This window comes from Pelophylax lessonae (assembly GCF_965119305.1).
Source record: "Pelophylax lessonae genome assembly, chromosome: 4".
Taxonomy (NCBI): Eukaryota; Metazoa; Chordata; class Amphibia; order Anura; family Ranidae; genus Pelophylax; species Pelophylax lessonae.
In genome coordinates this window covers 155,691,278-155,716,972 of record NC_138771.1, presented here as the reverse complement: position 1 = coordinate 155,716,972, position 25,695 = coordinate 155,691,278, and the positions used below count along the sequence as shown (strand labels likewise).

Here is a 25,695-nt window from a genome sequence, read left to right as displayed (position 1 = left end):
TAAGCTGGATACACCCTATACAATTCACTTTTAATTTTTTTCCTTGATATACCCAGTGGCGTAGCGTGGGGGGTGCAGGGGGGGCCGGCCGCACCGGGCGCAACATCTGGGGGGGCGCATCCGCAGTGTCACTCTGCCTGTCTGACTCTGACATACACAGTTCACACACTGTCTGCGGCTGCCTCCATCTATACGATGGGAGATGTCCAGCGCGGCCGCCCTATGGCTGAAAATGGCAGGGCGGGGCTGGACTGTGCCTCACCTGTCCATTGGTGTAGAGTTGCGTTGCAAGCCAAGCCCCGCCTATGCCGCCTCTCCTCACTGCTCAGTCAGTTTAGCAGCGAGTGAGTCAGCAGCCTGGCGCTGTTAGAGTGTTTTTTTTTTTTTTTTTTTTTTAAATCATCTGATTAGAGCCAAAGGCTCTAATAGGCTTCAAAAAAGGGTAGACCCGGGGCGCAGAGCAGTTCGCCCTGAGCCCACCCATTGTGTGACAATAGTGAATGAAAATTCACTATTGTCACACGGATCCTCCTCCTGGCCAATCAGGAAGCGGGTCTCGGACTGAAAGGCGAACACATGCCATTGGCCGAGGAGGAGGCGGGAGGACTCGAGACGCGGGGAATTGAGGAGAAGCCACCGCTGCAGGTAAGTCTCTCTGCATTGAAGGGGGCACGCTGGACACTCTGCATTGAAAGGGGGCACGCTGGACACTGCATTGAAAGGGGGCACGCTGGTTTTTCTGCATTGAATGGGGGCACGCTGGTCATTCTGCATTGAATGGGGGCACGCTGGTCTCTCTGCATTAAATGGGGGCACGATCTCTCTCCATTGAAGGGGGGCACGCTGGTCTCTCTGCATTGAAAGAGGGCACGCTGGTCTCTCTGCATTGAAAGGGGGCACGCTGGTCTCTCTGCATTGAAAGGGGGCACGCTGGTCTCTCTGCATTGAAAGGGGGCACGCTGGTCTCTCTGCATTGAAAGGGGGCACGCTGGTCTCTCTGCATTGAAAGGGGGCACGCTGGTCTCTCTGCATTGAAAGGGGGCACGCTGGTCTCTCTGCATTGAAAGGGGGCACGCTGGTCTCTCTGCATTGAAAGGGGGCACGCTGGTCTCTCTGCATTGAAAGGGGGCACGCTGGTCTCTCTGCATTGAAAGGGGGCACGCTGGTCTCTGCATTGAAAGGGGGCACGCTGGTCTCTGCATTGAAAGGGGGCACGCTGGTCACTGTGCATTGAAAGGGGGCACGCTGGTCACTGTGCATTGAAAGGGGGCACGCTGGTCACTGTGCATTGAAAGGGGGCACGCTGGTCGCTCTGCATTGAAAGGGGGCACGCTGGTCACTCTGCATTGAAAGGGGGCACGCTGGTGATTCAAACTTGTATTTAGAATGCATTTTACTTTAATTACATCAGTATTTTCATAACAAACAATACATGTGCTTAGGGGGTAAGGGTTTCTTTAACTAATCTAAAGTGGAAGAGACTCGAGTGCTAAAATCCCGCGGGTTAGGGGGCGTAAATTACCTGCCTTGCCCCGGGTGCTGACAACCCACGCTACGCCACTAGATATACCAAAACCATATGAGGTCAGACCTAAACACTTTCAATTTGTGTACAATCAGGCAGGCCCTTGCACTACATAATTGAAGGTAAATCTAAAGGAAATTGAACAAAAGTTGTATAGTGTGTATCCAGCTTTACAGCTTCTAATCATTATGTATGATGCTAAAAGCTTGACACACCTCGTTTTGGTCAGTTTCTCCCATTCTTTGTAGGACCTCTGAAGCTTCATAAGGTTGGATGGGGAGCGTTGGTGCACAGTCATTTTCAGATCTCTCCAGAGATGTTCAATTCGGGTTCAAGTCTGGGCTCTGGCTGGGGCTACTCAAGGACCTTTAGAGAGTTGTCCTGTAGCCACTCCTTGTTATCTTGGCTGTGTGCTTAGTCATTGGAAGATGAACCTTCTCCCCAGTCTGAGGTCCAGACCGCTCTGGAGCAGGTTTTCATCAAGAATGTCTCATGTACATTGCTGCATTCATCTTTCCCTTGATCCTGATTAGTCTCCCAGTTCCTGCTGCTGAAAAACATCCCTACAGCATGATGCTGCAACCACTATGCTTCGCTGTAGGGGATAGTATTGGTCAGGTAATGAGCGGTGCCTGGTTTACTCCAAACATGATGCTTGCCTGATGCTTGCCGTTCAGGCCAAACAGTTCAATCTTTGTTTCATCGGACTAAAGAATTTCGTTTCTCATGGTCTTAGAGTCCTTTAGGTGCCTTTTGGCAAACTCCTGGTTGGCTGTCATGTGCCTTTTTTAATGAGAAGTGGCTTCCGCCTGGCCACTCTACCATACAGGCCTGATTGGTGGAGTGCTGCAGACATGGTGTGTGGTTGGTTTTTTATTTTTTTCCTGGAAGGTTCTCCTCTCTCCACAGAGAAAAGCTGGAGCTCTGTCAAATCAACTATGGAGTTCTTGATCACCTCTCTTACTAAGGCCCTTCTCCCCTGATCACTCAGTTTGGCTTGACATCCCACTCAAGGAGGGGTCCTGGTGGTTCCAAACTTCCTCTATCAATGCTGCAGAAGTTTTTCTGTACCCTTCCTGGGATTTGTGCCTCAATATAATCCTGTCTCGGAGGTCTACAGACAATTCCATGGACTTCATGGCTTGGTTTGTGCTCTGACATGTATGGTTAACTGTAGAACCTTTTATATAGACAGGTGTGTGCCTTTCCAAATCATGTCCAATCAAGTTTTAGAAACCTCTCAAGGATCTGTGGAAACAGGATGCACCTGAGCTCAATTTTGAGTGTCATGGCAAATGCTTTGAATACTTTTGTACATTTTAAACCTTTGCAAATTTATTAAAAAAAAAAAAAAAAAAATCACAAACTTCTTTCACGTTGTCATTATGGGGTATTGTTTGTAGAATTTTGAGGAAATTATTTTAATCTATTTTGGAATAAGGCTGTAACATAACGATGTAGAAAAAGTGAAGTGCTGTGAATACTTTCACGGATGCGCCGTATGTTTATATATACGTGAGTGTGTGTGTATGTACCAAAAAAGAGCGGCACTCACAGGTCTTGAAAGGTAAACGCACAATGAGTTTTAATAAAGTTTCAACAAGGCACAAGCTAGTCATCCTCAGGATAACAAACAAGTGAAGCAACACAATATATGTACCCTAAAACCCCTCCCATCATCACACACATGCAATTACCTCAACAAGTGCAAAGTTCCAGCTAAAAACAATCATGAGAATGTCCAGATTTGGGAGAACTAATAAAAAAAATGTACCTGCAAAACAGACCTAACAAAAATTAGGCAGCAAAGACAAAAAGACAAAACTGCATGACTTAATGTTATGGCTGTCCATGTTAAGGCAGAGATGGACTTGGGGAGCATGGTGAACATGTAATGTGTGTGGGAAAAAATACAAGGGGGTGCTGCAGAGCACCCTGTAGCACCAGGAATGTAGATTAAGAGACGGGTACAACAGCAGACATGAACCCAGTGTAAAGTCACCAAATGTGCTGAAGGTGAAAATAAACAGAAAAGTGATAAATAAAAACTATTTGAGATCAGAACAGGGAGAGCACCGAAGGCGAAAACACCCATAGCAGAGTAATCCCACTGGTTGCAAAGATAATGGATAAGGAAGAAACTCCACAGACCTGTACAAGGTGCCACCTGAATGGAGATCACAGGAGAGATAGAGGGGTTAAACCCAGGGCTGGATTGAAGCCTCCAGAGTGGATACCAAGCAGGAAAAACTGGTTGGAAACAGTGTGAGTGCCAAAATGGAGAGTAGAAAATGTCTGCAAAAAAGTGTACTGTCCATAATGTGTGTCAAAGAACAATGTCTGTTTCCAATCACAAAATATAGATCAAGGTCAGGCAGATTGCAATGTGTATGGGGCAACAGAGCAATCGGCATATGAAGAACTAACCATACACAGTGCAATAATGCTACCAATCCTCTCCAAAGGATTACTGTAAAAAACAAGGTAACTGAACATGGTTGTAAAGACTGTAGATGATGATGTTTCTATAAGCGAAGGTATGAGGGCAGCCAGAGAAGCCATCAAGGGGAAGGAAGATCCCCTGGCAAAGGTGGGGAATCTTCTAAGTGGGGATCAAGGTCAGTCTGGATACAAAGTGTGTGGGACCCAGGGCCAAGAAATACTCCCAATGAGACAATCGCACACCTTGAAATCACTACTGCCAATCATATCCCAGCCTTGAGTTAATCTTTCTTACCATAGACTTTTTGGGGAAACCATTAACTGTTTGATCTGACCTAGCAAGGGAGGAACTGACATACTCCCATTCTAAGCTCTGCCACTGACTGGCTTTAAAAAAAAACTTAAGGAGAATATTAATTACCAACTGATGATTATTCTTTTTAAAGATGAAAAACTTGCCATGGTCAGGGAGGACTAGAACAATCGAGCCTAATTGGACCTTTGGACTGGCCACAGACACCAATACCAGGTTTTCCAGCCAAGGAGGGACCAGATGGCCTAACATACAGTTGATGTGAGTTCTGGGAACACTTTCTCTGAATCAGACAGTGTCTCACATGTCGCTACTTTCTGATAGCCAACCACACAGTCTGTGTGATAGTGTCATTGGGAGGATTTCTTGGCCCTGGGTCAGTTTTTTTAGGCACACCTGTTCCCAGCTCCCAACAAACAGCTACGCACACCAGTCTGCCTCCCTTCTCTGGATCAGGCTGAGGAATTGTCCGACAAGGAGGGGTCGCCACTCTCCAAAGGGGACAAACTGAGCCAGCACCAACTTTCCCCTGCAGAAATCAGTCTCCTTAATAGGGGTCTGTACACAGCAGACTCCCTTCAGGCCACACATCAATGCTGAAGCTTTGGAAATTCCTCCTTCAGTATGAACATTCCGTTGAACATTCCGTTGAACAGTTGAGTATGAGGTCCACCACAAAAGTGCTACAATGGACAAACCTAAATCCAATCTCGCTAGGGCTGAACGTGATGCAATTAAAAATATCTGACTTCAGATGAATCCATTGTGATTCGCCCTGCTGACAAGGGGGGCGTCTATTGTCATTTAAATGATTTACTTTTATCGACGGGAATTGCACAACTCCAGGACAGATGCACCTACTATGTACTTCCAAATGATCCGACTGGGCGTTTCATAACGTATAGTTGACAAGCTCCTTGAAGGCTTGTTTAATAGCTGGATCACGAAGGATGAATTGAGGTTTCTCACCACCAATTTTCCTCGGTGCCCCATTATTAACACTCTGCCAAAAATAAAGACCAAGCTCATCCACCTGGATGTCATATTATTTCTGCTAGGGGGTCAGTGTTACAGCCTCTGGCAGTTTTTGTTTCCTTTTTTCTGCAACCACTAGTACAAAAGATGCCTTCAAACCTGAGGGATTCCTCAATGGTTATTAACTCTTTAAACAACTGGGACCAATCCCCCCTGACTGTGTACTCTCCCCTTTGGATGTCAAGTCTGTACAGGTATTCCACATGAAGGCGGCATTGAGGGGGTACAGCAAGCATTAAGCCATTCCGGTTTGGAAAGACTACCCACCAGCTTTCTCCTTGAACTGTTGGGGCTAATTTTGACACTGAATTATTTCAAATTCGAAGATGCCTTTTTATTTACAATGCGCTTGGGCAGCTATGGGTTCAAATGTGGCACCTTCTTTTGCAAATATTTTTTATGTATTTTGAACAGGATGTTCTATTGCCTTCACTGTTCCCTTATATTCTATATTACCAGTGCTATATTGATGACCAGCTCCTCTTGCAGACTGGCACTACAGAGGACTTGATACCACAGTGGCTTCCAACTGTAGACAGAGACTGCCTTGGAGGGGAGATGGGAGGGGAGGAGGGGGGCCAGCCCTGCTGGATTACAAACCGAGCGGGGATCTCCTGGTTACCCGGCGGCTGCTGTCATACGAAGCCCTGCCTCCTGAACCGGCTCCTATGATAGACAGCGCATTGGTGACGTCTACCATGGGAGCCGGTCCAGGAGGCAGGACTTCGTATGACAGCGGTCGGCAGGTAAGCAGGAGTTCCCCGCTCTGTGTAATCCAGCGGCTCTCCTCTCTTCATTGCAGACTGCATGGGATGGGCACGCACTGGTGAGGCTGCATTGGATGGGCATGCACTGGTGAGGCTGCATTGGATGGGCATGCACTGATGAGGCTGCATTGGATGGGCACTGATCAGGCTGCATTGGATGGGCATGCACTGTGAGGCTGCATTGGATGGGCATGCACTGTGAGGCTGCATTGGATGGGCACTGATCAGGTTGCATTGGATGGGCATGCACTAGGCTGCAAGCGCCGTGCGATCTCCTGGCTGCTGCGGGAGACGTAGGATGTCTGCAGTTAGTGACCGAGCCGCTGCTTCCTATTCAGTTCTGGCTCTGTCACAGGCGGAGTGATATGAAATGCACTCCGCCTGTGACAGGAGTCATACAGGAAGCAGCGGCTCTGCTCTCTGCTGCAGCCGCTGCTTCCTCCAGCAGTACCCGCATGACCAGCAGTACCCATCAACAGTACCTGCACCAGCAGTAACCGCCAGCAGTCTGCAAAATAGAAAAGTTATGTGCATTAGCGTGTGTAAATTGTTGCAATATGTTTTTTAATTACTAGTTGTGTTTTGTTATAATATGTCATGTCCTTGTTCATACATGTATGAATAAGGACATGACATTTTCTGGCTGTCTTAAGTCATATGTTTTAGGGGTGCAACAGTCCCCCAGCACATAACTGTAAATATCCCAGCATGTGCAGTGTTTCTGACTCCTATCACCATGACCACTTCAAATCACTGAAGTGGTCATGGTGGTTAGAGTGTTCCTTTTAATATCTCTCAGAAGCAGTAAACCTCTGTATACTGATTGCATTTCATTTGATCGTCCTCTAGTTGTGTTAAATTAGTGCGGGGGGCGCGGTGGCACTGGAAGGGCACGGCGGTGTTTTATTACTTGTATACATTAACTGTAGTATATATTTTATATGCGGCCCGAGAAAATTTCTCTACACTCAATGTGGCCCAGAGAAACCAAAAGGTTGGACACCCATGATCTACAGTCTTTACAATCCTGTTTTTGTTTCCATGTTTTTGACCGTAATCCTTTGGAGATGATTGGCGGCATGATTGCACTGTTTATGGTTGGTCCTTCAGATGCTAATTGCTCTGCTGCCCCATACACAGTGCAGTCTGCCTGACCTTGATCTGATATTCATCTGTTTGTATTGTGTGATTGGAAACAGACATTCTGTTCTTTGACATTGCCCTCCTTAGGAGAGTGTATGTACTGTTGATTGGCTGTGATTACACTCTTAATGTAGATTTATGTGACGGTGCACTTTTTTGCAGACATTTTCTGCTCTCTATTTTTTTTGCTCACTGTTTCCAACCAGTTCTTCTGGCTTTTTATCCACTCTGGAGCCTCCACTCCAGCCCTGGGTTTAACCCCCCCCCCCTTCCTCTCCTGTGATCTCCTTTCGGATGGCACCTGCTACAGGTCTGTGGCATTTATTCCTCATCTATTTACTTTGCAACCAGTGGGATTACTCTATGGGTGTTGGCACCTTCGGTGCTCTCCCTGTTCTGATCTCAAATAGATCAGATTTTAATGCTCACTCATCCTTTTTTTTTTTTTCCACCTTCAGAACATTTATTTGGTGACTCTACACTGGGTTCATGTCTGTGGTACCTGTCTCTTAATCTACATTCCTGGAACTGCAGGCTCTGCAGTGCCCCCTTGTTTTTTTTTTTTTTTTTTCCCCATACACATACATGTTCACCATGCTCTCCCAGTCAAGCTCTGCCTTAACATGGATGGCCATAAATAACAGATGTCATGCAGTGTTGTCTTGGTGATGGGAGGCATTTTAAGGTTTATATGTTGTGTTGCTTTACTTGTTTGTTATCCTGAGGAAGACAAGCTTGTGTCTCGTTGAATCGATTAAAATAGTCACTGTGCATTTACCTTTCCAGACCCATGAGTGGCGCTCTTTTTTTAGTTTATATGCGCTTTGTGTGTGTGTGCGTGTGTACTCATCAGCCACTTTATTAGGTACACCTGTTCAATTGCTTGGTAACACATATTGCTAATCGGCCAATCACATGGCAGCAACTCTGTGCATTTAGGCATCTAGATATGAAGTAGACTTGCTGAAGTTCAAATTGAGCAAAAGGGGTTTAACCCGATACTAGCAAGGTATACCTAATAAGTGGCTGGTGAGTGTATGTGTGTCTGTATATGTATGTGTGTGTATATATACGTGTGTGTGTGTATATGTATGTGTATATATATATATATGTGTGTGTGTGTGTGTGTGTGTGTGTGTGTATATGTATGTATGTATATGTGTATATATATATATATATATATATATATATATATATATATATATATATATATATATATATATATATACACACACACACACACACTCCCTGGCCACTTTTAGATCCACCTTGCTAGTACCGGGTCTGACCCCTTTTTGCCTTCAGAACTGCCTTAATTCTTCAAGGCATAGATTCAACAAGGTGTTGGAAACATTCCTCAGATTTTGGTCCATTGATTGGTCCAAATCTCCCGTTCCACCACATCCCAAAGGTGCTTTATTGGATGGAGATTTGGTAACTGAAGGCCGTTGGAGTACAGTGAACTCATTTGTTCAAGAAACCAGTGGTGAGATGATTTGAGCTTTGTGACGTTCGACCTTTGTGATGCTCAATTGGTACTAAGTGGCCCAAGTGTGCCAATAAAATTTCCCCCACATTACACCAATGCCACCAGCCTGAACCGTTAATACAAGGCAGGATGGATCCGTGCTTTCATATTGTTTATGCCAAATTATAAGCCTACCATCTGCATGTTGCAGCTGGAATCGGGATGCCTCAGGCCAGGAAATGTTTATCCAGTCTTTTTATTGTCCAATTTTGGTGAGCCTGTGCGAATTGTAGCCTCATTTTCCTGTTAGCTGACAGGAGTGTCACCCAGTGTGGTCTTCTGCTGCTGTAGCCAATCTGCTTCAAGGTTTGTTGTGCATTCAGAGATGGTATTCTGCATTCCTTGGTTTTGTAGCGAGTGGTTATTTGAGTTACTGTTACATTTCTATAATCTCAAACCAATCTGCCCATTCTCCTCTGACCTCAACAAGTCATTTTTGTTCACACAACTGCCGATCACTGGATATTTTTCTCTTTTTCAGACCATTTTCTGCTAATTTACTGAGATTTTCACACACAATCATCTAGGGTTTACAGTTTTTGAAATACTCAGATCAGTCTATCTGGCACCAACAGCCATGCCGCGTAAATCCCCTTTCTTCCCCATTCTGCTAAACAAAAAGCTTTGTATTGCCGTCAAACATGGCACTAAATTTCTCCTCTATGTACTTTTTACGGAGGCCATGATGGGGTTTTCTAAGTGAAAGTATCTTTTTAAAAAATTATAGATTTGATTTTTTATGTGTAATTGTCATTATTTAGTTGTGTTCATATTGGTGAAAGAAGAAAAGAGGGAAGTGCAGGATTCTTGCACAAAACACTATTAACCACTTGCCGACCGCCGCACGACTATCTACGTCGGCAGTCAGCCCCTCACAGGCAAAGTGACGTAGATCTACGTCACTAGCCTGTGAGCCTCTAGGGGACGAGCTCCCGCCCCCACTCGTTCCCTAACATGTCTGCGCGAGTGACCGGTGGACCCGCTGTCCGCCGGTCACTCGCGATCTCCCGTGGAGAGGGATAAAGGCAGGCGGCTAATGTAAACACAGCTGCCTGTCATTCTCCCCTGTGTAAGAGAAGAGATCATACGGTCCTGCTATGCAGGATCGTATTTCTCTGTTACACAACAAGCCACATCCCTATACAGTTAGAAGTATGCCCCTAGGGACACACTTAACCCCTCCTTCTACAATAAAGTTAACCCCTTCCCTGCCAGTGTAATTTTTACAGTACTACAGTAATCAGTGCTATACAAATGCACTGTTAACCGGTTGCCGACCGCCGCACGACTATATATACTGCGGCGGTCAGCCCCGGCCAGGCAGAGTGACGTATCGGTACGTCACTCGCCTGTCACTGACTTGCGAGCCTATCGCGGGCGCGCGCCCGCCGAGGCGCGCGCCCGCCGCGGCTCGTTCACAGACAAGTCAGTGCGTGTGACCGGCGGACTCGATGTCCGCCAGTCACACTGCGATTGCTCCTGTGAAGGGAGAAAGACAGAGCAGCTTGTGTAAACAAGCTGCCTGTCAGTTCTCCCTGTTTAAAAGTGAAGATCTGTCCGTTCTACTATGTAGAACGGTTGATCTTTGCTTTTACACCAATAGGAATGTCCCTACACAGTTAGAATCACGCCCCCTAGGACACACTTAACCCCTCCCTGTCCAATAAAGTTAACCCCTTCCCTGCCAGTGTCATTTTTGCAGTAACAGTGCATATGTATAGCACTGATTACTGCAGTAATGTCACTGGTACCCCCAAAAGTGTCAATGTCAGTCAAGGGTCCGATCTGTCCGCCGCAATGTCGCAGTACCGAAAAAAAAAATCGCAGATCGCCGCCATTACGCGTTAAAAAAAAAAAAACACCAAAAATGACAAAAATCTTTCCCTTTGTTAGTAAACGCGATAACTTTTGCGCAAACCAATCAAAATACACTTTTTGCGATTTTTTTTTTTTACCAAACATAGGTAGCATAAAACAAATTGGCCGAAAAATGTTAAAAAATTTTGATTTTTACTTTTTTTTTTGGGGAATTTCATATAAAAAAATGTGAAAAATATTGTTGTTTTTGCAAAATTTACGCTCTTTTTTTTGTTTATAGCGCGTGATCAAAAAATCGCACAGGTGATCAAATACCACCAAAAGAAAGCTCTGTTTGTGGGAAAAAAAGGACGTCAAATTCGTTTAGGTACAGCGTCGCATGACCGCGCAATTGTCCGTTAAAGTCACGCAGTAAAAAATCGCAAAAAAAACCCTGGTCCTTTAGCAGCCAAATCCTCCGGGGCTTAAGTGGTTAATGTCACTGGTAACCCCAAAAGTGTCAAAAATGTCAGTCAAGGGTCCGATCTGTCCGCCGCAATGTCGCAGTCCCGCAAAAAAAAATTGCAGATCACCGCCATTACTTGTTAAAAAAAAAAAAAAGACAATCTTTCCCTTAGTAAACGCAATAACTTTTGTGCAAACCAATCAAAATACGCTTATTGCGATTTTTTTTTTTTTTTCTTTTACCAAACACATCTAGCAGAAAACAAATTGGCCAAAAATGTTAAAAAATTTAGATTACATTTTTTTCATTTGGGTACAGCGTCTCACGACCGCGCAATTGTCCGTTAAAGTCACGCAGTGCCGAATCGCAAAATAGGCCCTGGTCAGGAAGGGGGTAAAATCTTCCGGGGCTTAAGGGGTTAAAGTGATTGTAAAGTCTTGTTCTTGTTTTGTTTTGTTTTTTTTTTTTTTTTTTTTTTGTTTTTTTATTAAATAGCAAACATGTTATACTTGCCCTGTGCAGTGGGTTTTGCACAGAGCAGCCCGGATCCTCTTCTTCTTGGGTCCCTCTTTGCTGCTCCTGGCCCCTCCCTTCTGTCTAATGCCCCCAGAGCAAGCAGCTTGCTGTAGGGATACCCAAGCTGCAGCTCTGTGGGTCCGTTCAGACATGGGGCTGCCATTTGGCCCCGCCCCCCTCGCTCCTGATGGGCTGAGTTTGACAGCTGCGGGAGCCAATGGTGCCGCTACTGTCTCAACCAACCAATCAGGAGGGAGAGTCCCAGATGCCCAATGGAATCGTGGAAATGCCTGGACAGAGATGGGGTTCAGGTAAGTATTATGGGGTGCTGAGGAGGCTTCTGTACACAGAATGCTTTTTATCTTAATGGATAGAATGCATTAAGATAAACAAAAAACCCATCTGACTTTACAACCCCTTTTAAAATGTTCATTATGAATTAGGTGACAGAATGACCAGTTCAGTGCACTTGCTCTAGGTGACAGAATGACCAGTTCAGTGCACTTGCTCTCCTCACCAGTGAGCTAGGAAATATAGTAACAGACTTCTACAGTAGCCGGCCAAGCAACCTGTCATTGTTTGCATCCATTCAGTAGAGTCTACACACACATCAGTGGTTGCCTGTTTTCTGTATATAGTTCCAGTCTCCCCAGGTTGAGCCTGTTAGCCGGCCGTCTTCTGCAGTCTGTCCGTATATTCCCTGGCTCATTGTTGGTGAGAATGAGTGAGTGCACCGAACCGGTCGTTCTGTTCGCTACTGCAGTGGCCCATCACTTACCCCAGCTTACTGGTTTCTTGGAGTGAGCAGCTGCGGGAGCAGACAGTTCCTAAAGTCCAAATCTCCTTAGGATGCATGTGAGTGAAATTCTCGTGTGTTTTTTTTTTTTTTTAACCTTTAAGTGTTTTATTGCGCAAAATTGTTGCGCTTCTCCTCTTTTTCATTTATTACATGCATTACTTTGTGCATGGGGATTTGGATAGCTGCCTCAAGATCTGCGCTTCATATAGAAAGCTGGTCTTTTAGGTTTTATCTATGGCCGAGGGTCTCTGTGTATGGCGTATCAGAGTTGAAGGAACAAGTTTGTTCTGTAGTGTTAATATTTCCAGTTTAGTTCAGTATCCTTTTTCTAATGGAATAAACTTGTTTTCTCAGCATCGAGATTGGAACTTGCATTGCAGTTCAGGTGTGCATGTTGCAGATCCCCATACTGGTCCTATTCTCTGTGTTTTATGTAAGTACCTTTTTTATCATCCCTGCCATAGTGGTCACCCTTTGTATACATACAATGTTAGTTGAAACTGCAGCTTTGCACATTTAAATGTGTATTTGGCAAAGCCTGCGCTTGGTCTTGGCTTTACAAATGGTTGGGCCTCATTTTTGCATTTCTTTTACCAAGAGATTCAGAAAATAACGTCTTGAACATGTTCCAGAGCCCCCTAGCGCTGAGTGTATTTTGTACATTTTAGAACCTTGAATATCATGCAAATACCAGTATATAAATTCAAACAGTGAGAAATTAAAGCAACTAATGAAAAAATGAAAAATGACAAGTATATAAATCGTAGATTAGTGTATATCCTTGTGCTTCTTCATGCACATTTTGACTAACGATCATGCAGTCTTTTAACAGTGCCATGTGCTGTCCCTTTTAAGTAAGGTGCAAATACTGTGCGGTGCTCCCACTCACCAGCAAGTCTGGACTCTTCGATCAAAAAAAAAAAAAGAGGAACACTTTTTAAACAGAGTATAGCATAAAGTCAATTAAACTCCTGGAATATTGATCTGGTCAGGTAAGTAGCAGAGGGGGGTTAATTACCAGGTGCACTAGAAGGGCAACAATGAAGACAACCCCTTAAAAAAAAATATATATATATATATATTTATATTATATTATATTATTTTTTTTACCATGGAGGCCACTGACTTACCTTTTTTTTTTTTTTTTTTATCTTTTCTGATAGTCTTTCACTAGTTTTTCACTTAATTTTGCATTTGGCTAGGGTCAGTGTCACTACTGGTGGCATGAGACAATACCTGGACCCTATAGAGGTTGCAAAAGGCAGTCCAACTCCTCTGGGATGACCCATACATACAAGATTTGCTGTGTCTCCCAGCACAGTCTCAAGAGCATGGAGGAGAATCCAGGAGACTGGACAGGTCTGAAGAAGGTCCCTAACCCATCAGCAGGACCGGTATCAGCTCCTTTGTGCAAGGAGGAGCAGTATGAGCGCTGCCAGAGGCCTACAAAATGACCTCCAGCAGGCCACTGGTGTAAGTGTCAGAAAGCAACGTCATGAGGGTGGCCTGAGGGCCCGACGTCCTCTAGTGCAGGGTTTCTCAACCAGTGTTGTCTTGTGAAGGGTCCCCAGGTGTGCCATGCAAAATTACCCCAACCTAGGCAGCATTCTGCTGATCACTGCTGGCCAATCAGTTGTTACAGCAGTGCTAGTCCGGTGCCAGTCCGCTGTCTAATACTCCCCACTGCCACAGGCACTTGGGAAGCTGTGCTGACCTCCCAACCGATGACGTCGTCAATTTCTATGGGTGGGTCAGGCGTACAAGCAAGTGCTTGCTGGGATTTTGGAGCTGGGAGATGCTGCTTGGCGCAATTTTTTTTTTTTTCCCCAGGGGAGGCAAAGCTGAGCGTGAAGAGGACTAGGGAGGAGGCTCTTCAGTGGCTGCATTTGAGCTTGTTGAGGTACAGGATTTTAAACCTTTGGTGATTGCTTGTAATTGAAATAGAAGTGGGTATATAAAAAGATTTTAAAAAAAGTTTGTTTTAATTACTGTAATATATTACTGGTAATGGTAACTGTACTTTTTTTGCACATTTTCTTTTTCTTTTGTGATTCGCTTGCACATCTGCTGCGGTTTGGCCGCAGGCCAGGTGTAGTGCAGGATAACCGTGGGTTTAATGTGCATTACCTGGGGTTTCCCATAGACCTCTATTATGTCCCTTATTTTTGGTGTGCTTTCAAAAAATGCACCAAAAATGTAGGACATAATAGTTTGAGAAACCACAGGTAACACATGAAAACCGTGGGTATCCTGTCCTACACCTGCGCGGCGGCCAAACCAAGGTGAGTCAATGTGAAAATTATTTATTTTTTTTCTCACTTCAAGACTGCAATATATGTTTATATACACGTTGCGGCTTTGAAATGGTTTACCTGGGGTATGGCTGAAGATATCAACCGTAACCTCGGTATTGGTTTTTTTTTTTTTTTTTTTACAGCCGACGGCTCTAAGCAGCTCATGAGCCACTGGAACACTTTCAGAAGTGGCAGAAGGGGATGCTCACCTGAGAAACAATCCAATGGTGCGGCCATCTAGTCCCAGAGGCGATGAAGAGTAGATCTTCTTTGATCGCCTCTATGGCCTTGCCGGAGTGACGTCATGGCATCCCTTCCAGTCCAGGTTGGAAGGAGTAAACTTTTTTTTTTTTTTTTCTAAAGATCAAAAAATTAAATCATTTTTTTGATCTTTTATTTGTAAAAGGTAAAGGAGAGGGTAATGTAGTTGGATTTTTGCACAACTGCTACTTTCTCCTGATCTGCGTTTGTAACTGCTAAACTTTGCATGGTTTGCAGTTCGATATTTTGTAACCTGAATTTCAGTAGTTAAGGCAGACATCTCTGCCTTACCAACGACTGCACTCTGAAATTTGCATTCCCAAATACTGTACTCTGTCTTCAACTACCTAACTCTTCCTTACAAACCACTAAAATCTGTCTTGAAAACGATTTGAACCCTGCCTTAAAAACTACTGAAGTCTGCATTCAGAATTCTGAATTTGCAAAGCACAGTTCAGTAGTTTTTTTTAATGCAGAGGTCAGTAGTTGGTAGCGCAAATTTTAGAGTTCACTAGTTAATCAGATTTCAGTAGTTTGGAAGGCAGATTTCTCTGCCCTACAAAGTACTGAGCTTTGTGGTAAAACATACTAAACTCTGAAGCTGCAGAGTTCTGTAATGCAAACTACTAGAAGGTCTAGCATGGAATGTTTTTTGCAAAGAGGCTCCAGTACCCAGCTCCTAATCTGAGCCATCGTCGTCATCTGCACACAGCGCACGCTTCAAAACTGCATTTCTTAAATAAGGTACCCCTCCACCCTGCATTCCATACATAGTGCACCCCTCAACCCTGCATTCCATATGTAGCGCACTCCTCCACCCTACATTCCATACATAGTGCACCCCTCAACCCTGCAATTTTTTACGTAGTGCACCCCTCAACCCTGCAATTTTTTACGTAGCGCACTCCTCAACCCTGCCCTTTTTACAAAGCGCACTCTTCAACTCTGCCCTTTTTACAAAGCGCACTCCTCAACCCTGCCCTCTTTACGGTAGCGCACCCTTCAACCCTGCCCTCTTTACGGTAGCGCACCCTTCAACCCTGCCCTCTTTAGGTAGCGCACCCTTCAACCCTGCCCTCTTTAGGTAGCGCACCCTTCAACCCTGCCCTCTTTAGGTAGCGCACCCTTCAACCCTGCCCTCTTTAGGTAGCGCACCCTTCAACCCTGCCCTCTTTAGGTAGCGCACCCTTCAACCCTGCCCTCTTTAGGTAGCGCACCCCTCAACCCTGCCCTCTTTAGGTAGCGCACCCCTCAACCCTGCCCTCTTTAGGTAGCGCACCCCTCAACCCTGCCCTCTTTACGTAGCGCACCCCTCAACCCTGCCCTCTTTACGTAGCGCACCCCTCAACCCTGCCCTCTTTACGTAGCGCACCCCTCAACCCTGCCCTCTTTACGTAGCGCACCCCTCAACCCTGCCCTCTTTACGTAGCGCACCCCTCAACCCTGCCCTCTGTACGTAGCGCACCCCTGAAATCCAATGCCTCACTGTTAGTGCAGTTTAGCCACACTCACAATTTGATGCAGAGGTAATGATGTGCAGTAACCTGTAGCAACGAAACAGTAATCTGCTGTAATCCCTAGCAACCAAATCAGTTAGCAGTAATGATGTGCAGTATCCTTTAGCAGCCAATCAGTGAGCGGTAAGGATGTGCAGTAACTTCTAGCAACCAGTCAGTGAACGGCAATGATATGCTGCAACCTCTGACAACCAATCGCTGCCTGATCTGCTGCAGTAAACGGATTTTGAGTCTAGCTGCTACTTAATGTACAGTATGTCTCAGAATTGGGGGGGGGGGGGGCGAGAAAATGCTTGCCCAGGGTCCAATCAATATTAGACGACCCTGTACTGGAGGCTAGATATTTAGTGCCCGAGATAGTAGCTAAAGCTAAGAAGCCACACACAATTGCGGAAAGTCATTTTGACAGTATGCACCGCAATCATTGACCAAATGCTAGGCCCACAAGCAGCAAAATAAATTGTCTGACAGTACCATTGGAAGGCGAATCAATGACGTCTGCAGATATTGAAAACCTGTGTTTTTTTTTTTTTTTTTTTTTGTTAATCCGATCTACTGGGAAATTTTTCCTTTACAAGTTGATGAATCCCCAAACATAAGTGGGCATGCTCAGCTCTTGGCAAATGTTTTGACACATAGGGGAGGACCACATCGGAGGACTTTTTTCAGGTATCGGTTTGAAAAAAACATGTATAGAGGTTGTTTACCAGGTGACAACTGAGTATCTTGAAGAGGGCAGATTAAGCTGGAAGAACTGTATCAGTGTCTGCACTGATGGCGCTGCTGCCATGATGGGTAGTGCCAAGGGCTTCACCTGCAGAGTCAGAGTTCAGAACCAGAGTGTGCAAAACACTCACTGCTTTCTTCACAGGGAGGCACTAGTTCAGGGGTCTTCAAACTATGGCCCTCCAGTTGTTCAGGAACTACAATTCCCATCATGCCTTGTCATGTCTGTGAATGTCAGAGTTTTATAATGCCTCGTGGGACGTGTAGTTCAGCAACAGCTAGAGGGCCATAGTTTGAGGATCCCTGCGCTAGTTGCAAATACCCTGCCAAAACTGTCCGATGTACTGGATAGAGCAGTGAACATTGTAATTTATATCAACATGTGGCCCTTAAAGACATGTCTCCATTCTGTGTACAGAAATGGGAGCAGAACATCACAGCTTGTACCACAGTCCGCTGGCTTTCACAGGGAAAAGTCTTGGACTGAGTAGATTAGTTAAGATTAGAAATGTTCTGATTTCTTCTAAGACAGAATTCTACATATGCAAAACTGATGGAAGACACGCAGTAGTGTGCCAAACTTGCATACCTGGCCAATCTTTTTAGACCTCTGAATGAAACAAATGTTAAAATGCAAGGTAAAGAAGAAAATCCTCATATCTGGCAAATTACGTGGCTTCAGATCCAAACTGACACTCTGGTGCTCCTTTGTAGAACAGGGCAGTCTTGATGTTTCCTCTGTGCAATGCACATTCAAATGGCAGCACACTTTCTGATCTTATTTCTCAGTACCTAAAAATTCTCGACTAAATTTTTTTGAGCAGTGTACGAGTCCTATGCACTTAATCCTCGTTCTATACTTTTTTTTTTTTTTTTTATTGCTTTAATGTCTCACTGCATACTGTCCCATATTTGCATGATATTCAGCAGACCAGGCAGAGCCTAAACCAGTATTTTTTTTTTTTTTTTTTTTAACAAACGTTTTATTGATAAAAGAAGGAACCACAAAAACCTATATTGCCAAACCAGTATATTTAAGGTACAGTACCTTATTGGAGCTGCAGCCGGTCACATAGTGATTTCACATTGGTAGAGGTGTATATATATTGATTTTTACATATACAGTAAAACCTTGGTTTGAGAGTAACTTGGTTTAAGAGCGCTTTGCAAGACAAGCAGAATTTTCAAATAAATTTTGACTTGATATACAAGCGATGTCTTGATATACAAGTAGCCTCAAGTCACAGCTGAGTATAAAAGAGAAGAGAGGCGCCTCTAAGTGTAGCAATATGGTTAAATTTAATGAAGGTACATTTAGCAATTCACATGGTTGATGATTGGAACAGGCACATCTAAGGCATCTAGGCTAAAGCTGTCCACATAGACCATCCTCCGCACCGCCATCTACTTCATCCCTTCCATGCTGCCCCTCGCTTTCAGATCGCTTTACTGCAGGGTGGTCTTCCCGGTCAGGATTAGACTGGCAGCCATCGGTGCAGAAGATAGTCTATGTGGACAGCTTTTCCCCGGATGCCTGCATACTTAGCTGTGCCTGTTTTATTCATCAACCATGTGAGTTGCTAAATGTTGTACCTTCATTAAATGTAACCATATTGCTACACTTAGAGGCACCTCTCTTCTCTTTTATACTCTGTAGCTCCTGCTGGATTTTGCTTCTAATCCCCTTGTGGAAGCGGCTATTTGTGAATGGACATTTTATTCAACCTATCGCAATGCTATAATCTTTGTATATAGACTATAAACTGAAGGACTTCTGAATAAATGGTTGTGGAACGAATCATCTGAGTTTCCATTATTTCTTATGGGGAAATTTGCTTTGATATAAGAGTGCTTTGGATTACAAGCCTGTTTCCGGAACGAATTATGCTCGCAATCCAAGGTTTTACTGTACTCATTTTTTACACTCGCGCTTAGGATCAAATAGAAGTCTTCCATGTTCTGGAACCTGTCACAGGTAATCATGTTGAGCACTGAGCAGTTTACAAATTTTCTTGTACATTGAAATGAGGTTACATAATGTGTAGTGTACATATTTATTTTGCTTATTTTATAATTGCTCATTTAGAACAAGTTCTTTAGATCTTAGCAAAGCTGATGAAGGCTACACCATCTTAGTTTATTGGGTCAAACTTTCTCATCTAAGCAGGATGGGAGGATTTTCTTGTTCTCCATTGACTTTGGTGCTAAGCTTTTTAAATTGTTTATCTGCTTCAATCTAATGCTGGCCATACACTAGCCGAAAAATCTGTCATTTGGTCAGATCGTTCGTTTTTGGTCCAGTTAATGGGCACAAATAGAAAATAGTTTTTTAACTTTTCATAGCCGAAAAATTGAAGGAACAGTTTGGAAAATTCTGCTGAAAGATAATTGAAAGTTTAATGTGTTTCTAGGCCGAACTGTTTGCATTAGGCATATGTGGCAAACTGAACGAAAAACGTCCATTGAACGATTTATCGTTTGAAATTCGGTCATTACATGATGGCACGATCGTCTGCTCTCACAGCTGATTTTTTTTGTTTTTCAAAAAGGAGTTTGAACGATTTTTCGGCTAGTGTATGGCCAGCCTTAGGCTGTACACTACAGTTATGATACAAAGCCTTCCTGGGTCATACAGACAGTCCATAACTCTAAAAGCATTTTTACTTTTTCAGCCAACAGGATTCACTCTGATATTCAGCGACCTTCACCTTTGGGCCTCCATATTCAGTGTGATTCTGATGAATTACATCTTCATGGATGGGAAGTGTGATTACTTTCAGGGTAAGACAAGGGCTGCTGTTTAGTTGATGCATACAATATGCTGTTTTTATACCTGGTTTCTTGTTGGGCCTTTCTGTTTTCTCTGCAACTGTTATTATTTAGCATATGTTGTCTACTTGTACCCTTACATTTTTTTCATACAAGGGGACTTCTCACATCAGTTACACTAAGATCTTTAAAATGGATCTTCTGTAAAAGGTAATTTTAGAGTAAAAAGTAATTTTTCTCAATTCTTTTCAACTCTAGAAGCTGGAAATATCCTAAATGTGTTCAGATAAACTGTTGCAGGGCCGGGACAAGGGGTGGGCAAGAGGGGTGGCTGCCCCGGGCACTGTGGTATGATGTGAGGGTTTGGGGCTGGGGGGGCGGTGACACCGCAAGGAGGTTGGGGGGGGGGTGTGATTTGTGTTGGAAGGGGGAATTAGGGGGGTAGCAGACAAAAGTCATTACTATTAGTGGGATGTGTCTCTTGGGCTGCTGTCTCATGGTGTAGTTGAAATCTTCATCCCCTAATCCTGCCACTGTTTTTCAGTGCTGAGGGTGCTGTGACAGGTACTCATACAAGAGTGCCTGACTATGCTTCCTTTCAGCCGCCCTCCTTTATTCAGAGGTTGCATTCATTGTTTTTCTATCATAGATGTGAGAATACAGTCTCTGTGAATAAAGGAGTACCTGTCACAGATCCCTCAGCGCTGAAAGATAACCTATGAATGGAGGAGGAACAACTTTCACTTGTCCTTCATTCATAGATTGGGGTTTTTCATTCATAGAAGTGATAGTACAGCATCTGAATGGAGGAGGTGGGCAGACAGTTCTATTAACCCCTGCCACAACAGATTACAGCAACTGGAGTAGGGAGTGGATCAGAGGCGAATGAAGATTCAGCTAAACCAGGAGACAGCAGCACAATGGACACATGGTGCTGGTTTGACAGATATTCATACAAAGTCAAACCGCAGGTAAAGCGCTACATTTAGAGTTGAAATACACATACATGAACTGCCTTGCCTGCCAAATTTGCATTCTGTCCAGCTACTTTTGTGATTCATGCGTGTCTGCTTCAAAGCACAGCGTGGTGACAGCCCTTTCTTTTGCTAGTTACAGCATATACAATGGGTATGGAAAAGATTCCCCAACCCCCCCCCCCCCCTAAAATCACATTTTGTTGAAAACTGAAATAGACAGTTTTTTTTGTGTTATAAGCTGCACTGAGTAAATAAAGCTGGATAACATCCAAGTGAAAGATCTAACACCAAAATGTCTGAAAAAAATACAAATAAAAACAATAAAAATTAAAAAACTGAATCATTGAGTTGGAAAAATAATCACCCCATTGTGTCAGTATTTTGTTAAACCACCTTTTGCTTTAGATATGTCTCTACTAACTTTGCACAATCAGACTTTTCTTTGCCCACTTTTCTTTGCCCACTTTTCTTTGCCCACTTTTCTTTGCCCACTTTTCTTTGCCCACTTTTCTTTGCCCACTTTTCTTTGCCCACTTTTCTTTGCCCACTTTTCTTTGCCCACTTTTCTTTGCCCACTTTTCTTTGCCCACTTTTCTTTGCCCACTTTTCTTTGCCCACTTTTCTTTGCCCACTTTTCTTTGCCCACTTTTCTTTGCCCACTTTTCTTTGCCCACTTTTCTTTGCCCACTTTTCTTTGCCCACTTTTCTTTGCCCACTTTTCTTTGCCCACTTTTCTTTTCAGAACTGCTCAAGTTAAGTTTGATTTGATGGTGACTGTGAATTGCAGCCCTTAAGTAATTCCACATATTGTCAGTGGGGTTTAAGCCTGGGCTCTGACTATGCCATGCAAGGACATTCACCTTTTTTCTCCTTCAACCACAGTTTCTTTACATTGACAACTTTCTGGCAAGATTTTGATGGTATTTTGTCCCATCCATTTTTCTGCCTATCCTGACAACTGCGAAGAATGTAAATGTGAAGAATCAACAAGTGGGACGCAATCATGAAGTGGAACGACATTTATTGGAGATTTCAAACTTTGTTAAATAAAAAACTGAAAAATTGGGTGTGCAAAATTATTCAGCCCCCTCAAGTTAATACTTTGTAGCTCCACCTTTTGCTGAGATTACAGCTGTAAGTCGCTTGGGGTATATGTCTCTCAATTTTACACATCGAGAGACTGAAATTTTTGCCCATTCCTCCTTGCAAAACAGCTCGAACTCAGTGAGGTTGGATGGAGAGTGTTTGTGAACAGCAGTTTTCAGTTCTTTCCACAGATTCTCGATTGGATTCAGGTCTGGACTTTGACTTGGCCATTCTAACACCTGGATATGTTTATTTTTTAACCATTCCATTGTAGATTTTGCTTTGTTTTGGATCATTGTCTTGTTGGAAGACAAATCTCTGTCCCAGTCTCAGGTCTTTTGCAGACTCCAAGTTGCACACCCAATTTTTCAGTTTTTTATTTAACAAAGTTTGAAATATCCAATGAATTTCTTTCCACTTCATGATTGTGTCCCACTTGTTGATTCTTCACAAAAAATTAGTTTTATATCTTTGAAGCCGGAAATGTGGCAAAAGGTCAAAGTTGAAGGGGGACGAAAACTTTCGCAATGCACTGTGTGTATATTATATTATATATTAGAGCTGCACGATTAATCGTAACAGAATCGAGATCGCGATTCACTCCCCCTGACGATCTTAACATGACACTTGCTCGATTCTTTACATAGCTTTGAGGGAGCAGCTGTCAAAAAAAAAAAAAAAATAGCCTCCTGCAAAAGCCCATCAGCATTAGTCTCCCACTGAACTGTAAACACAAATGATTACATTGTATCTTTTCTTTCCCTCTGCCGGAGGAAGGAAGTTTAACCTCTTAAAGACTACACTTGTTGCTTGAAAGTTAAATCAGTTTATTTTTCCTAGAAAAGTAGTTAGAACCCCCAAACATTTATATATATATTTTTTTTTTTTAGCAGAGACCCTGCAGAATAAAATGGTGATTGTTGTAAATTTTTATGTCGCACTGTATTTGCGCAGAAGTCTTTCAAACGCAATTAATACTTTAATGAATAAAAAAATAAAAAAAAAAAACAAAACCGTAAAGTTATCCCAATTTTTTTTATAATGTAAAAGATGTTACACAGAGAATCGTGATCTTTATTCCAAGCAAAAAAATTGTGATTCTCATTTTGGCCAGAATCGTGCAGCTCATATATATATATATATATATATATATATATATATATATATATATATATATATATATATATATATATATATATATATATATATATATATATATATATATATATATATATATATATTATATTTGGAGTTCAGCTATTTGTTGATTCTGGTTCTAGAGTTACCTTGATGAGAGCACCATTCTGCTACAACACACGTATGACTATTCATATTGGATTTTAAAGATGGGGTTGAAGCTTTTAAACGAACCGAACATGTGCATACCTAATGTTTTTTAAATCCTTTTTCTTTGATATAATTTAGGCTAGCTAACTGTAATTTTATTGGTTTTCTCTTTTTGTAGGCACTGCCCTGGTCATGGTTTACCTCATACTGCTGGCCATGTATTTCTTTGCTCCATCTCCTAGTGGCTGCTGATGAGGATTGAGACATGAAAACTGGAGAAAAGTGCCTGGATATTTTCATGATTGGACTGGCTTCATTATCTATTAAACTGCTGCCATTTCTGAACAAATAGGTTCTCTACAGGTGGAGTTTTTTAGCCACCATTGTTACTAAATTCACACTACTGTCTCATCAAGCTTTCTTGGTGATGTCCATACACTGATGTATCTGTCTTAAACAAGACTTCAGCATGGCGGCTCTACCACTCATCTCTTCATACTTTACTATTTTCTCTGAGACAAATGTCTCTTCTTTATCGACCTCTATATAAAGAATCAGAATAAAGATTCAGTCATTTTGTGTAAATCTGTTTCAGAATACAAGAATGAGGTTGACTAGCCTGTCATGAATTAAACAAAGGATGTCTTTTTACAAGCATCAGCACAAACTGAGAACTACATGACATATGCATTAGGATGGCAGCTTGCATAATCACTTGAACTATGTGACCATTTGTCTGTGCCATTGTCTTCCTTCGGGTCTCTGAGGAAGAGTGTCACCAGTCCTCTACAGTAAAAAAAAAATGAAGAAAAAAAGGGGGGGGGGGGGGTCTAATTTATTTATTTTTTATAGATCAAAATAAATTGTGACTGGTAATCAGACAGCATATGAGTGGTTGTTATGGTAACAAAGACAGAAATTTCACTTTCCATCCACTAAACGTCTCTATACTACGCCCCCTCTGACTTGTACTGCTGAAGTAAAAAGGTGTGGAGTAACCATGCATACAGTGTAATAAAAAAAAAAAAATTGAGACCGTTCACCCTAAGTTTCAACACTGGACACAATATTGGGGAGCTGTATGTAAACAGAAAACACTAACTTTTAGGTCTTGTGTCCTTTTTTAATAACTATACTATTGCTTGAGTTTGAAAATGCAGTCTACATAGTATTTTGTTTTTGTACTCTTAATAATAAAGTAAACTAAATAATCATTGGTAGTGGCACTGTAAATACAGTATTTGATATTAAAGGGCCATTTCTGGAAAACTGTTGACTGTTTTTGTCATAGTGGAAATTTGCTTTGACCTAGTGAAGTATTGCTTAACCTCAATACATGAGCTAGGCCATATACATTAAATTTACTGCAAATCACTTACCACTCACTGCTTGCTATTTTATTAGAGAGAAATTAAGGTAATTTGTACAGATACTGGATTCCAGTATCAGATCTGATAGTGCCAAACTCCCCAATCTTATTGTGAAGGAATGGATGCCCTTAATCTTATTGTGAAGGAATGGATGCAACATTTTAGCAGTTTGTCTGGCCTGCATGTAAGCAGGATTAAATAGCCAGTTAGGTGCTGTCCCAGCTGGGAGGGTAGGAGTTAAAGCCTTTCCCGGTTCTTTGTTCTATTGAAAGGTTCTTACTAGGCCTGTCCCACTAATCCCCTGATATAAACAGGGACAGTGGTCCAAATTGAAGAAGGCCGGCTAGGCTTGGTTCAAGCTAGGTTAGCTCTAACAGCATGTTTCCAAAAAAAGCCTAGCGGTTAGCTAAGACAGATACCGCTAAGGTAGTGAGACAGAGAATTTACATCCAGGTAGTAATGAGCAACTTCCTTCTGCTCCTCACGGATGTCAGTCATCAGAACCTGGGGATCACCTTGACTACACCAGCCCTGGAAGAATGCCTCTGACTGAGACTATTACACAAAATCTACCTTTACAGGAATGCTGGGGCAGCACACAGCCTGTAGTCAGGTAATTCCAAGTAAGGCGTTTGAAATATCCTTGCCTGGTCTGAAGTTACTGAAAGGGGTGGTAATACAAGTAGCTGGCACACATGGTCAACTGTGTTTTAAACACATTGGGATATGAAGGCACAAGCAGTTACCTAGGGTAACAGCCATTTCTCTATCATCCATTGACAGATGCAGCTCCATATCTTAGACCATTGGGTTATGCTCCCCCCATCAGGAATAGGACACTAGGCAGGAAAAAGCTTTACCATGACTGAGGCTGTCCCTGCAGGCATAACCCCACACTCTGCTACAGCTTTTTAGTTGGTTTCTGCCTAGTTTAGGAGTAGGACCTAGTTCCCTGCTGGGACTTCGGTCTTCGCTATATAAGGGAAATTTTTGTTATATGTAATTTTTATTAGTTTAGAGTTTCTGGAGAACTACAAGCCACAGCCAGCTGGGTTTCGGGCTGGATAATCTTCTAGA

General features: G+C 43.0%; 1 protein-coding gene across 1 annotated transcript in view; it reads left to right on the top strand.

Annotated features, from left to right (window-relative positions):
* The window catches only part of LOC309552398 (uncharacterized protein), a 198,812-nt gene extending 175,270 nt beyond the window's left edge, over positions 1-23,542 (top strand). The window contains exons 18-20 of the mRNA XM_082253341.1: positions 12,686-12,764; positions 19,802-19,910; positions 23,427-23,542. Of these exons, the coding sequence (XP_082109467.1) occupies positions 12,686-12,764; positions 19,802-19,910; positions 23,427-23,500 (262 nt within the window). The 3' untranslated portion in view covers positions 23,501-23,542. The remainder of the gene's footprint in view (positions 1-12,685; positions 12,765-19,801; positions 19,911-23,426) is intronic.
* The last annotated feature ends 2,153 nt before the right edge of the window (positions 23,543-25,695 follow it).